Genomic DNA, 15,182 nt, shown 5'->3' with positions numbered 1-15,182 from the left:
AAATCAAGCCGTTGTCAGAATACATCTGCTACGAACATCAACTATTGAAACTTCAAATATGTTCGCAGCTATGTCAGCCTCAGAGGATAATAACATGGAAACTCCTGTTTCCGTAGAAGATAAATCCACTGTTTCAGTATCTTGTAAGTGGACTTAATTTTACGAATACCTTCGAAACAAGAGATATGAGCTCACTCAACTAATTATTAACGATTGTAAGCAGAAGTTATCTAAAAATCAAATATGATATTCAAGCAGATTATGAAACCGTTCATTATCTATGTGTAGTTCACGATCTTCAATACGCCATGGAAATCAAGAAACATGAACTTCTAAAGGAGCGAAACTAACCCATCGATACATCTGCAGAAAGATTATACGGTGAAAAAGGCCATACAAATGATGAGAGTAAATGTGGAAGCAGGAAAATAGAAAGTTCCGTTCCCACTCTTTTCAGTTAAACAAGTCTCTCAAAGTTACTACCATTTTAAATGAAGATCTACTTTTCCATTTTAAAATCTGCATTGAACTCTACAACCAAACAATGCTTTCAATGGTACAAATGCCAACATGTAAAGCATGGACTTATGAATGTAGTAAGACAACACATCACCTGCTTTTTGTGTAAACTGCAAGAGTGATCATTGCCAATTACATGGAATGACCCCGCTTACCTTAAAGCAGAAACAGATGCTACAAATTCAGCGATTGTTCACCCAAAACATCCAGCTATTATTACGTCATCTGTATCCAAACAAGCGAACTACACCAAGAGGCTATCATCAGACCATATTAATAAATCTACTTCAGCGTCTACTCAAGATCACAGCGAAATCAATAATCAAGGAACTTCAGTTTCTGAAAGATTTCAACCTGTCTCATCTATTGCAAATAATTCGCACCTACAGTTTCACGGATAAAATTCGAACAAGACACCATTATGAAATTTTACATTATAATAGAACTTCTAGTAGAAATTCTGAGTGCATATGAATAACCTCTATTAGGTCAGAAATCAAGCAGTACCTTTTCAGAACCACTGTAGGACGAATGACACCACATCTCGAGACCTTCACACTGTCATTTCAGATTGGCTGTGGATTCAGCCAATCAGATCACTACATTTCTCTCAACTACATAAGACGAACTTCTACCTATCACTTGTAGAAGTGAGACAATTTCCAGCACCAAGAGCACCAGTACCCATTTCTGAAGAGAATATTTCTTCACTAACGTCCATTTGAGGTAGAAACTGCAGCAGTAACTTCTCTAAAACTACTAAAGATGCCACTTCAGTACAAGTGTTGTCCAATCACATGCGAGGCGAGGGTTTCCTCGAGAAACCCGGGACTCTAGTGGAAACTGCTAATAATGGACAGATAGAATAAATATTTGCAAATTCATAAACATTCAGCTTCAAAACTTTTACTAAGTTAACCTATAGCTATTCATAACATAATACATAAAAGAAGAGATCTCAAATGACATAAGTATGTAAAAAATTTAAAATCTTTACCAACATGCAAGCAACGGCAACAAAACTAAATTTACATAAAAAATAAATTGTTTCGAATTCCAGTTACAAAATTGCCAAGTCTAGAATAGAATTGGAAATTATAAAGAATGAAGCTTTAAATGAGAATTCTGTCATTCAACTGGAGTGAAGGACGACTGAACTATACAGGTTGCCATAAAGGCAGGATCTTAACGTAAGAGATCAACACCACTCAAGGACGCTGATCCTGGGGGGCCCGGGCCCCCTAGTGTATTTATGAATATACAATATTTGGCATACTTTGAATGCAATTTGTTTTAATATCCTTATATATATACCTTCTGTGTCTGAGTGCTCCCCCCAAATTTAGAGAGAAATCGGCGCCCTTGACACCACTCCAAGTGTTTTTGAGAGGCACAAACTTTCGGGTAATGAAATAGAGCCTCTTGCTCTTCCTCAGCCCATCCAACGACCTAATCTTCCAGTATCTTTTAGTCTCAAAGCGTTATTTAACAAAACGGAGATTAGGAACACTTTCGGACTCCTACAAACCTAATGAAACCGAGATCTGCTGAATCTAACCAAACAAAGAGAAAAAAAACTGTTTATCTCTCAATACAACCTTACCCAATCTAGTGAGAAATTCAAAGAGATATCTCCACTGTCATCGATTGAAGCCTGAATACTCCAATTTCAAATACTAGTTTTATACCTCACTTAACACTCTATTGAAACTGATTTTGTCTTCACGATTACGTTAAAATTCGTAATACTATCTTGGAACAAAGATGTGTCAAATTGCATTATTATCTTATTTATAGGTAGGATCAGAAATGTTCGGTATTCTCAAATGACTTAGCCAGAAAACATCTTTCCATAAAGATGAATTCTAATGCTATGAGTTATCGTCTGCGACGTTCATCGTACCGCAATAAATAAATAAATAAATAAAATAAAGAACTAAAGCAAGAAGATTTACATACATGTTGCACCAGCAATTCGAATAAGAACTACTAACGACCAACTTATATGGTTTGTCTCAGAACAGTTAATCTAACTTTAATAATGTTTACAAAATGAAGTATGTTTCTACCGTGCAGAACCATCATGCAAATCACCGTCACTTTTGTGTTAACTATTGTTAACAATGTTTAAAAAGATCTATGAAATATTAATTTTTTTTTATTATTAAAATTAAAGACATCAAAAACTTTTGATCATGTATGTACAGCAATTTCATATATAGTGTATAGATAGAATGTGAAGAAAACTTTCAACTTAGAAATAGAATTCAAGGATGTATGACGTCCGAGTTGTTTTGTAGTAAAAGCCAGTGAAAGTACTTCATCTTTCATATAAATACTTTCCAAATTTTAGTGTCGGGGAAAAGCGATAAAGAAGCGATAGAGAAGCGACGATAGCTAAAGATGAAACATGAAGGACTTCTGGCTGACGAGATTTGAGAATTATCCGTTCTCGATTTATTTCATGTAAGTTTACCTTTTCTTTATGTTGAATTTATTCTTGATATGAGAATGTATTTTATCAGTTCTCAAGGAGGTCTCCTGATAGGTCAATTCATGCTACCAGATCCTTCAGATCTTGGTGAAGCTTTATATAATTTTGTAATTGTTGATAACAGACATTTAGTGTACTAAGTTCTGACAATATTCAATTACCATGTCTGCAACTTTTGTAACATTTGATTTGTCATTCAATAAATCAATATCTATTTGAATTTCATTTATGAAGCATTTGAAAACATAAAATTAAAACAATGAACCACTATACTACCAATATCAGGTTTCTACCAATATCAGGTTACTACCAATATTAAGTCAATAACTCTCTTTAGAATATCACTATGGAAATATTACTAACTCTTTAGTAACCTTTTAGCAATTATATTTAAAGTTATCCCATATCCTTAAGAAATCTCTTTTAAAGAAACCGACACACTTTCAGTACGGTGCGAAAACTGTCTCACATAGAACTCATCCAACAAGAATACTTCCAAGTGTACAGTAGAAAAAAGTAATATTCTTCTACAACCATAAATCAGAAACAGTTGTATTCCCCTTTATAGTGTGTTCTCTAACATAACTTTCATTTCAGTCTTCATAATCGCCCATAATGTCCTCAAACTCATTACTAACAACATACATTCCCTTGCCAAGAAGAAATTATTCTAAATAACGCGATCAATACAGCCTAACAAAACTTTCAGTGGTGTATGTCGGTACCCACCTCAGTTTATCAACATAATATCATTTTTATTTTTGTCTCATAGAAAGAACAATATCAATATCGAACCAAAATTCGACAGTAAAATTTTAAAAAATGACCGACTGATACTTTCCTTATAAATCCTGTGACGGCTGGTGATGAGTGATGGTGGCGTGTATTAAGATTAAAAACTCAACATCACTTTTACCAGACTGATTATGGCACTCTTATCTTTGCGTGTGATATATTTGGTCACCAAATAGGCATTGACCTATCGATGTCAATGCTGGTTTTTATGACTGAAGTTTACTACTGCATTGATGTAAGTTGCTGTCTAGTTGTACCAACGACACTGGCTGAATACCGTAACGAGAGTTCCATGTAATGTGAATACCATCACATGAAGAGTTCCAATAGTTTACACATTCAAGTAATGATCGGAACTTCAGTAATTTCACGAGAGCTGATGTACAAACATAACTAGAGCAAAGAGTCTAGGAGCCGAGAATTGAGGCTATCTTCCCGAAATGATGACGTGCAAGTGATATCTGGTTTCAAACATTGTACCTATTTCTACTGGAACAGCGCTATCTCATCTCGTGGGCAACTTTGACTAGAAAGTAGACATATTGAGACAATTATTATAATATATTAAAGAAATATATTTATATGTTGATTAACGTTGGCAATAACTTTAGCTGATAGTAGTCTATATAGAAGACTAACTTTGCGACTCACTATATAAAAATCTAGAAATCAGCACTAACTAAGAAAATATTACACACTCCTCCCCACATAAGCTATATTTGGTAAGGGCGCGTCACACAATAGTCACGTCTCTCCCTTTATATTCCTTTTCTTCCTGCCAAGCTCTCCATGTCAGTTCCGTATGCTTGGAAATGCATTCAACATTAGAGTACGCTTCCGTTTGCTCTAGCGTATTCCGAGGCGTCTGCACTGTGAGAGCAAGTGTGTGCTCTACTTACACTCCCTGTCTTTTTTAACAATCAAGGAACAGGGGAGTCAATGGCAAATATATATATAAAAGAAAAGAAAGAAAAGTCGAAATTTATTTTGCGGGTAACAATACTTCGTTTGAGGGGGTGAGTGCAACAGTGGTCTAACCCACATTTTTAAAAATGGAGAAAAATCAAGTTAAACTTGAACACATGTGGTTTTTTTGTACAATGTATGTACTGTATGTACAATGTATGTACTGTATGTACAATGTATGACACATTCAATTATTTGTGCTTGCTTTTGGTATATTGCACAAAAAAAAAACACTTGTGTTTAACTTGATTTTTCTCCATTCTTAAAAATGAGGGTTAGACCACTGTTGCGCTCACCCCCTCATTGTTCTACTCTGCTCTTCAAGATTATTTATTCTCAGTATGCGTTTGAGTCTCTGAAACGAAAATAGGAAGGAAGGCCCTTATTTTATGGCATATCTATTTCGCCATCTCTTTCACACTATGTGAAGATAGTTCTCCTCTTTAAGTTGATAAACCCAGTTTGATTTTCGATTTCGTTTCCTGTGATTCCGATCCAACTTTATGCTTTATGAGGCACTGCGCTGTAAATAGAATTTAAGCTTTTACAAATGACTTACAAGCAAACGAATATGCAGGGTGGAAATACAGCCGCAGTAGCTCAACAATAGACTCTTCATTTCTGATGCATGAGATCTCTGGTTAGATACCGACTCAACCCTAAGTGGGCTCTATGTTACATAAACACCATGTGTGTGGATTCTATTTGGGAGTTTACATTTCTGGTGGACCCAAAATTTCATTAGCAGTTTTGCTAGTACAACTATAATTTATGACCGGCTTTAAATCAAACTGTACAACAGAAGGTATCCAAGAAGTGAAAAACGAAAGATCTACACAAAGAATGTCTTTAAAAGGCTAATCATGATTATCTCCTCGCATAAAGAGTAACCTGTATGTACACATTTATTACCAATACCTGGACGTACTTTAATTCTTTTTAAAACTATTAATGCTATAGTCAGTCCAACGGTATAATATCTTGAAACTGAACGGGTTTACAGCAGCTTGTATAAGACAAAATTTTACAATGCAACAGCATTTTTTGATTGCCTATGTATTATATTTTTATACCTTATAGCGCATGCATAAATCTGTCTTCGCAATAATCACGTATCTACTATAAGTTGTACTGTATATTAAACATTTTACCTGAAGCTATCAGGATCGAACTCAGAAAATAAATTTCGATGGGATGTATCTTATTTATAAATTTAAAAACTTGAGACTGATTTAGAATGCAGTTTTATACAGTATAAATATGATATATTTTTATAGGGTTCGTCTCGGCCTTGGATATTCTAAACTGTTTCTTCTTTCACCTTCTGAATAACATCAGAATTAAGGTTACTTTTTGAACAGGCACTCTGACGCAGAAAGGCTTGAATTCGGCATTGAAACTTCAACATACTAATGAAAAGGAGCTCTAAAACCACAATTCATAATCAACACAAGGTTACAGTCACAAATTCTCTTGTACTTTCTCTTTCTTTTTTAGTTATATAGTTTTTATCTGAGCCTACTGGTCAGAGTGCGTGTTGTTGATTCATCAGATCACGGATCGGACGCACTACAGTGATCAGATCTAATTTTAAACGTAGGTTTGGTCTTATATACCTCCGTCTCCGTTGGTGATGTAGGACGTAGATAGAAATCAATCAATCATTTGTTTCGTTTCACCCCACTATACCTGTTCTATTTGGAAGGTAATATTCGAAAAGGGACCAAGGTAGTATTAAAACGTATGGAAAACGTAAAATTTTGCAACTTAATCATTATATTCTCTCCTTTACCTTTTTGAAAACAGGTACCGTTGAAATTTAATACTGAATATGATAAGAAATGCTAAAGATAATTAATTTTATTTATTTATTTAACAATTACCATATACAGCTCTGAGGCCATTTTATATTGGATATATAACGATAACAAAATTTTCTGTTGACGTCGTTGCGTTGACACAAACCCTTACGGAACGGGGCCCCAAATGTTTTCCAGGTGACTACTAAAAATCGCTTCCCCCTCTGCAGGAAAGGAAGCTTCACCCTCTGGATGATTGAGCAGAAAGCTTGATGGTTCACAGAAACACTTAGCGATCAACAAAAGCGCCAAAAGGTAGGCTGAAAACGAGCAACGATCGAGACATCCTTCGACGTCAAAAAAATAGATGAAAATGTGCAAAAAGTGGCACAAATGATTTGTTCAAATAAGTGAATGACTATTCGAGATCTTTCCGAAGAACTAAACATATCGTATGGGTCCGTAAAATGCATTTTAACCGCCGATTAAATGGGCAAATGGTTTCCTTCTTCACCACGAAAACGCGCCATGTCACACCTTACATTTGATCCGCGAGTTTTTGGCCAAAAAATATTCCTGTCTGACTACATTCGCTGTGCTCTCCAGATATAGCACCATGCAACTTCTGGGTTTTCCCAAACATTAAAACCATACTTAAAGGAAAACGTTTTGACACCATTCCTGACATTGAAAGGGTCACAACAGAGCAGCTTCCAAAAGAAGCCTTCCAGAAATACTTCCAGTCATGGATTCAACGGTGGGATAAATACGTACATTGCTAGCTAAGATACGGACAGTACTTTGAAGGAGATTAAATCAAATTCCATGTAAGCTTGTTACTGTGTTTCTAATAAAATTATTCACCGTATTTTTTGGTCACACTTCCTATACTTGTTCGAATAATATACTAAATCAAGAACCAATTAATCATTAGAACAAATTTTGCAATCACGCAATTGAACGTATGGGATATTTGTAGATACATTTTGCAGTAAGAAAAATGCACGTAGCATTTCATTATAAACAACTAACACGTTTTTGGTACTGTGCCGGTTGCATAGAAGCTAGGATGCATAAACGAGATATGGATAGCCATTGTTTAAAGTCACAGTTACCAATGGAGATGTTAACGGATTGATCCCATTCTCGGCCGAGATAAGCGCTCTACCTATATCCACTAAAAAAAATCAAATATTTTGCTGTCGTTCAAGAGTTGTGTAGCGTAACGAACAGGCAGACTAATTAATAGTACAATCTAATAAGTCTCTCTAACGTGATCCTAATTTCAATGCAACAATGAACATCTCATCAGGAAAAAGATAGATGCAACAAGAAAATTAATCAAAATCCCAATTAAATAACCTATATCCTGTAATCTTATTTATATATACTATAATATATCAACTTTCTGCGAGTACTTGAATTAATACTTGCAGAATGAAAGTAATGAGAAGTATTAGCTTATGTAGTAAGTTTGGGAAGTAAAACTAAATGTTTGTTTAAAAAATAATGTTATGGACAGAAGAAGAATTGAAACACCTGAAATACATGCTAGTTGTGCAATTTTATTTTATAGTTATCCCACCTAACGGCAATAATATCACAGATGTAATACATTTGTCCGCAAAGTTGGTGTGTTCACAAGACATGCACTGAATGTATTTCTCTCCGCTATTGTCCTGCGAATAGAACATTTCCCAACTGGTGCAATGGGCATTAAATCCTCATCGTTTGATGGATCAATATTGGTTTTCAAAGTGTGGGCTCCACTTTGGTCTTGAGGTAGTTTGAGGTAGATTACGTGATAGTAATTTGTGTCGCAAGTAAACATTTGACAATTCATTTGCATGTTACGATTGAGTGATGTTTAGGTTTATGAGCTTATAGATCACTGCACCAGAGCTCACTCACAGGGGTCCACTGGGTCCGGCCCCCTTCAAAACCTCCTAATTCAACATACATTTGCACACTTTCGTAATGAAATTATACTTGTCAGCAGAGATTTGACGTTCACTTCATCTGTACTTGTTTTCTTCTTAGAAAAACAATGTAGTTCTATCGTTTTTTTTTCTGAAAATGTCTTCTCGAGTGCGGGATAATACTCTTTCAATACTACATACATGTAGAATTATTGGACCTTCCTCACAGTTTGAACCCAATCCAAGAAAAAATCCTGAGTGCGTGTCTGCATTGCATACAGGTTTATCGGTTTATGAGACGTTCTAACTTTATATTTCAGACGTAAAAATGAAATGAAATCTTTAAGTTTTACGTCCCACGGTTATGCAGGTTAGGCTAAAGGAGACGGTGATGATGAGAAATGAATGAGATGGTGGAATGAAGAAAGTGGGAGGAAACGAGAGAACCCCGAGAAAACCCACGAGCACGGTGTTTGTCCACCACAAAGTCCACACGGCGTGAGCTGGGATCTAACCAGGGACCCCAAGCGCCGGAAGTAAACACTCTACCACTGAGCCACCGCGCCTCCTATTTCAGACATGTTTCCCACCAAAGAACCTCAATTAGCAAAAGCTCCAAAATAATTTCGGTTTCTCAAACTTTATACACTGTATAGTGATATCAATAATTTACCTGTCATTAGCTACACTGCTGTTGTTGTGAAGGTAGGAGAATATAAACCATCACACAAAGCAGACATATACCGGTACTGTACTCCTTACCGCGGATGGACTGACTTCATGAAAAATGGTATAGATATTGGGAAGGCGCCATACCAGTTGGTCAGAGAAAGAGTGTATTGAAAACAACTTACTTGCTTAAAATTATTCAATCCATAAATCAGTCTATACCACGACTCACAATACTAACTTTGTAGCATATCAAGGTGAATCTTTAGTTTGATGTTTGATTACAGGAGACAATCATGGTCATGGGAGCAGACTTTTATTTTATTTTTTTTTTTTCAATGGATGCTCTAGTTTCGGTACTTATAAGGTAAATCATATTTTTGAAACAAGTTCAATAGACAGTGCTTTCCAAGTTGCGGGGCTTCCCATCGAAAGGTTTGGAAAACCGTTAAGGGAGCACAGGTTCCTGAAATGAAATGAACTGTGAAATTATTCTCAAACTGCAAAAGGTATCATACTATTTTTTTAAATACCATGATTACCTAAATTTCGCATTAAACGAAACTCAAGCCAAATATTGTGATATTAGACCTAATTGTTTAATTTGAAATATGTTTCGCAATATTGCCAAAGGAAAGAGGCGGAAAAATATTAAAATAATGATTACAATCAATCCTCAAAAAGATTTGAGAAAAGTTGAATACAATCTACAAATGACTCAGCTATCTTGTGATTTAGGTAATCTCAATCAACAGAAATGCCTTTTACATTTTTAAAAGCCAGTAGTATTCAATATCAAACTTCAAGTTATTTAAAGAAATAATTCTGCAAAATTATACTCACTTGAAAATATTATTATTATTATTATTATTATTATTATTATTATTATTATTATTATTATTATTATTATTATTATTACTATTATTATTATTATTATTATTATAAATTACAGCTTTTATAAAGGTAAATCAATTGTAACAATCTCTGTGAAGTACCATAATATGTCTACTACACAATGAAAAATAGAACAGAAACAGATATTATATACATTGACATGAACAAAACCTTTGACTCAGTACATGAAAACAAAGTGTCAAGTATAGGTGTAACTCCCTAAACCTAAAGTTCATTGAAAACTATTTGACTGATAGTACATATCTAATTAAAATTAGAAATGTCTTGTCAGATTCATCCACTATCAGTAATGGAGATCGTTAAGGTTCTCCTCTGGGAACCATTTTTTTTTTTTTTAATTTTTATTAATGACTTGGGAAGAGTTTTAAATTCCAAAATTTTGCTTGGTGCTGATAAGATTAAACACTAAGCCACACACTCGTGGGACCCGTCTTAAAGTTCTGGAACATCCGAATAAAATCATCTACTGAAATACTTGTTCAACTCTGCCGTCCCATTTGCTTGAATCGATGCAACATCCTCAAAACGCTTTCCCCTTGGGGACAGATTTGAGCTTAAGGAAAAACATGAAGTCTGTTGGGACCATATCAGGCGAATATAGAAATGTTCAAAGACTGTGACCCTTCAAGAACACTGACAACGAATAAAGAAACACAATGAATGAAAAATGTCATGGCGGCAGACGTGCACCCAGAAACGTCTGTTGGGAGGAAACCAAGCTTTGGGTTCCAATACTGCATAGACGTAGAGGCTTGTAGTATTCAATAGGTATTATTCTGCATACGAAAAGAGATAAGTAACTGTAAAATTCTTACGCAAAAAAAATGATAGAACTAAATTGCTTTTAAAAGAATACAGATGAAGTATACTGTTAAAGAAGTATAGTTTTATTGAGAAAATGTACAAATGTATGTTGAGTTAGAAAGTTTGGGGGTGTCCGGAGCCTGTGGATTTCCCTCGTGTTTGAGTCCATTAGTGGCGGTGCTGATAAACATTCCAGTGAAGGACTTTCCTCGGACGTTCCAGAGTGTCTACAACTTGTCGCGCGAGTGTGTGTGTGGCGCGGAAAGGGAGGTGTGTAGAAAACTAACTGGTATTATTTTTTTCCCCGGTATCATTAAGTATATTACTTTGAGGTGCTCCCGGAACTTAATGAATGCACTGTGTGTAAGACTAGGGAAGTAATAATTAATGAAAGTAAATGATAGTGAAATTAAACTCTTGGTGCTCTTTCTCTCACCAGAAATTGAACCAATGACCACGTGCACCATGAATACACTGATTAGCTACTATGCTAGAGGGAAGGTGTATTTAAAAAATAGAAAATGGTAATATAAAATGATTGGAAATAGCGACAATAAGTAAATATTAGTATTAAATATTAGATATTATAATTACTCATTCTCCTAAGATTTTTGTGCTCTTAACGCAAGACCGGTTCTTTCCGAGCAAAAGCCACAACACTCTTCTTTCGGAAAAAAGCCATGCAACTCACGAATGAGCAATCAGTACGATAGGCAAAAACCACGGAATCAAAATTTTAACATTATATCACTGCTTATAATACGCAAATGGAAACAATTCAGGAGTTAGTCATAAGTGTAAATTCAAATTGAAACCTTTTACAGCTTTAACGAAGTGCGTGTTAATACATTCATGCAAATAAGTCAAATCAAGTACCGTGTCATCAAACAACCCATACACATACGTACTTATTAACACTAAATTGTCCTCCAGCAAAGCAAGAACGTTATATCGTACATGTCACTCCTTACTCTCTCCCCTCTACTCCACTTTAACTACAATTTCCCACAATTCCAATTTCCACAGCCGATTTGCTACATACTAATCTCATTGTAACATCATATCCATTAACTTTACGCTCTAGACATTATTCATATCCATGGCATGAACCACCACCAGTGGTGGTAACGAGAATATAACCAAAAACATCCGTGGATGCATTTGCAATTATCTAGATTGCAATTTGCTCATTTTTCACGCCTGAAAAGCAGGCGACTGACACACACACTCACATACAGACATACAAGGAGGTTGATGTTGAACACATTCACTCACTCATTATCTTTTCCCAAAAGGAAAAGCGTGGGGAAGAAAGGGGGAACAGGATGAGTGAAAAGTTGCTAGGTTAGCAAAGAGGGGGGATCGTTGAAATCGAAGAAGAACGTGTTGGGGCGCGGGGGAGAGGAAGCAAGCTATAAGGTCATGACATCGCATTATTAAACGATGCCAAAACTGTCTCCTCTTCTCTTCTCTCGTTTCATAAAGCAAGCGTCACTACACAACACAATCCCCCAGGCGCTGTTACGCAGTCCACAAATTTAAAGCTGGTTGAAAAGAGAGGCAGTAGGGGGTTAGAGAACTAAGGGAGACATTACTTCATAAATTCTCAAGGGGGTATCATGGTTATTGATCATTAATGAAGAACTTTCATGTTACACGTTACACACATATATATACACTGTTGTGTTATATATGTATGCGCAAACTGCATGATATGTTTAAGTAACGTGTCGCTCCTGTTCTACTGATACCTTTTTACCCTTAGTCTTCGTACAACATCAGAGTTATTATATAACATGTGAAGATATTTCACAAAAAGAATGGAAGAAACGGGTGTGAAAAGATCAAGAATTAATATATAATAAATAAGAGGATTGTATGAATATATCAGTTAAACATCCAGTAATCTGAAACTTTATCCTGAAAGAAGGTTTTATTTATTTATTTATTTTATCATAACTAATCTAGTTAGTAAAAGAAAGAGCTCCCGTGTGGCTAAGCAGTTAGCGTACGCGTCTTTGATGAGGAAAACCCGGGTTCGATTTTCGTCGAGAGCTCATGTGGTTTGAATCCCTTGTTAAACTGTAGGTTCACGCCTCACATAGTCTTGCAGCTGAAAGGGACGCTAAACTCAAATTTCAATTAAGTAAACGAAGATGCATATTTGATTGCCAAATAAGTTTTTACAATTGTCCGTAAAATTACCGTAAGAATGTTATTTTCCCTTTGCATTGAAAATTTTGTGAATTTACTGCAGTAGAATATCAGTTATCTTGGCTCGAGATTTCTTAAGGTGAAAAATCTAGAGGGGGTCGCATGAGAAATACATAGAGAGCGCTAGAACAGCTGAAAAAGATAAACGTTATTAGGATCTTGTAGCAGAAAAAATATTTTTTTAAAATTAATTTGTATTTTTCACTTTGATAGACATACTATTATTTACATATTTATTGCTAAATGCAGTAAAGAATATTAAACAAGTAAAGAGCTTTTTATTTTAAAAAAACAACTGAAATAAGAGAAATAAAACTGGTGAAAATATTTTAAAAAAACAATACATGCTGTATATTGAAATATAAGAAAAATACAAACACAACAAACGCTGCATATTAAAATATAAGAAAAATATAAATACAACAAGCGGTCGATATTGAAATATAAGAAAAATAAAAAATACAATAAGCGCTGCATATTGAAATACAAGAAAAGTACAAATATAACAAACGCTGCATATTCAAATGTAAGAAAAATACAAATACTACAAACGCTGCATATTGAAATACGAGAAAAACACAAATAAGTCAAAAACTACATACGAAGAACAATTTTAAAAAAATAAAACTAGCGTAAAATCTGATTCTGGTATGATTTCATCAGGCTCAGCAATAATCAAAAATTTTTTTTTACAAACTGCAAATTACATATGGGAGTTGTTTGCAAGAGGATATGATAAAAGAAGATCGCAATATACAGTAAAATAGGCCCATAAAACCTGCCATACCTTATATATTGTAAATTTGGCCTAGTATATTGTAATAATGGTTACGTCTTTGGATGCTGTTGTGCCCCGAGACTTCTGAAGGAATGATTTTCCAATGTTCAAAATTGTATAATGTTAAAATTCTATCTTGTTCCTGGTAATCTTGATGTACACGTATGGTCGCATATTTGAACGATTAATTCGTTTTTTAATTGAAACAATTTGATCAAGAAAGTTAATAATTTGGCATAACATTTTAAATATTTAGACTCCGATGGTATTTAATCTGCATAATCTGACAAACATAAGAAAAAATATATTAATTGAAGACCTTGCACTGTTATAATGTAGACCCTACATTAAATGTCAAATAGATTCACCAAGGATATTTAACAAATTGAATATTTTATTGAGAATTTGACATGAAAATGAATCTACCTAGGTAATGTCAGAACGTTTGTTTCTGTGCCAAGAACCCTTGAATTTCTTAAGGTATATATATGGCAATTAAGTTATTAAAGTGTGATATGATACCAGAAATATGATTTTAGTTCTTAGAAATTACATAATGATACATGAAATGGTTCATTTTATGATTCATATTAACCAACCATAATAATAATAATAATAATAATATTTTTTTCTTTAATTGCAGCAACATCCGCTATGAAGAATTCGAGATGCCAGCTATGAAAAATCTAAAACATGTTAAGCCAACGCTTGGGTAAGTAGATATATCTTTACACTTACTTAGAATTAGTAACGTTATTGAATCATTTGATGCAAAAGTTATAGTCGAGATGTATTTTTTTTAATTATTGTTTGTAATAAAATAGTACTCGGAGACTATGAAGGACAGGAGCTGCTATTTAAATGCTGAATTCAATCTGTTGGCGTGTGCACAGATGAATATGCAATATACTCTGGTACAAAGCAGCCTCTGTACGTGAATGAAGTTACATGAAAATATTATTTTAACGTTGCATACTAATACTCTTTAAACTAAAGAAGATGATTAATTAAGAAGAATGAATTAAATTTAAAGAAGTCGTAGAATTCGAACGCAGAAGGAAACGAGAGAACCTACAGATAGGTCTATGATATTTATAACAAAATACTTTGGATTGAGTAATAATTACCTGTACCTTGGGCAGAAAGTGCTCATACATGTGCACTATACTTGATAGAATGTTAATTTCATATTAACAAAAGAAGAATGTTTTTAAGATATGTAAAATATTATTATGGGATAGTTGTTGCTATGTACATGTTTATGGATACCTAGTCAGCAAGTTTGTGTGCTTGACAGTTTTAAGGAAAAG

At 34.5% G+C, this 15,182-nt stretch overlaps 1 protein-coding gene across 1 annotated transcript in view; it reads left to right on the top strand.

Annotated features, from left to right (window-relative positions):
- The window catches only part of VGlut (Vesicular glutamate transporter), a 436,140-nt gene that overhangs the window by 273,235 nt on the left and 147,723 nt on the right, over positions 1-15,182 (top strand). Inside the window, exon 3 of the mRNA XM_081759097.1 lies at positions 14,516-14,584. Coding sequence (XP_081615223.1) covers positions 14,516-14,584 — 69 coding nt within the window. The remainder of the gene's footprint in view (positions 1-14,515; positions 14,585-15,182) is intronic.

Source organism: Thermobia domestica, chromosome 5 (genome assembly GCF_964235325.1).
Source record: "Thermobia domestica chromosome 5, izTheDome1.hap1.1, whole genome shotgun sequence".
NCBI classification, from domain to species: Eukaryota; Metazoa; Arthropoda; class Insecta; order Zygentoma; family Lepismatidae; genus Thermobia; species Thermobia domestica.
Note: the sequence above shows the minus strand (reverse complement) of the source record. Positions and strands in the feature narration are given on the sequence as shown.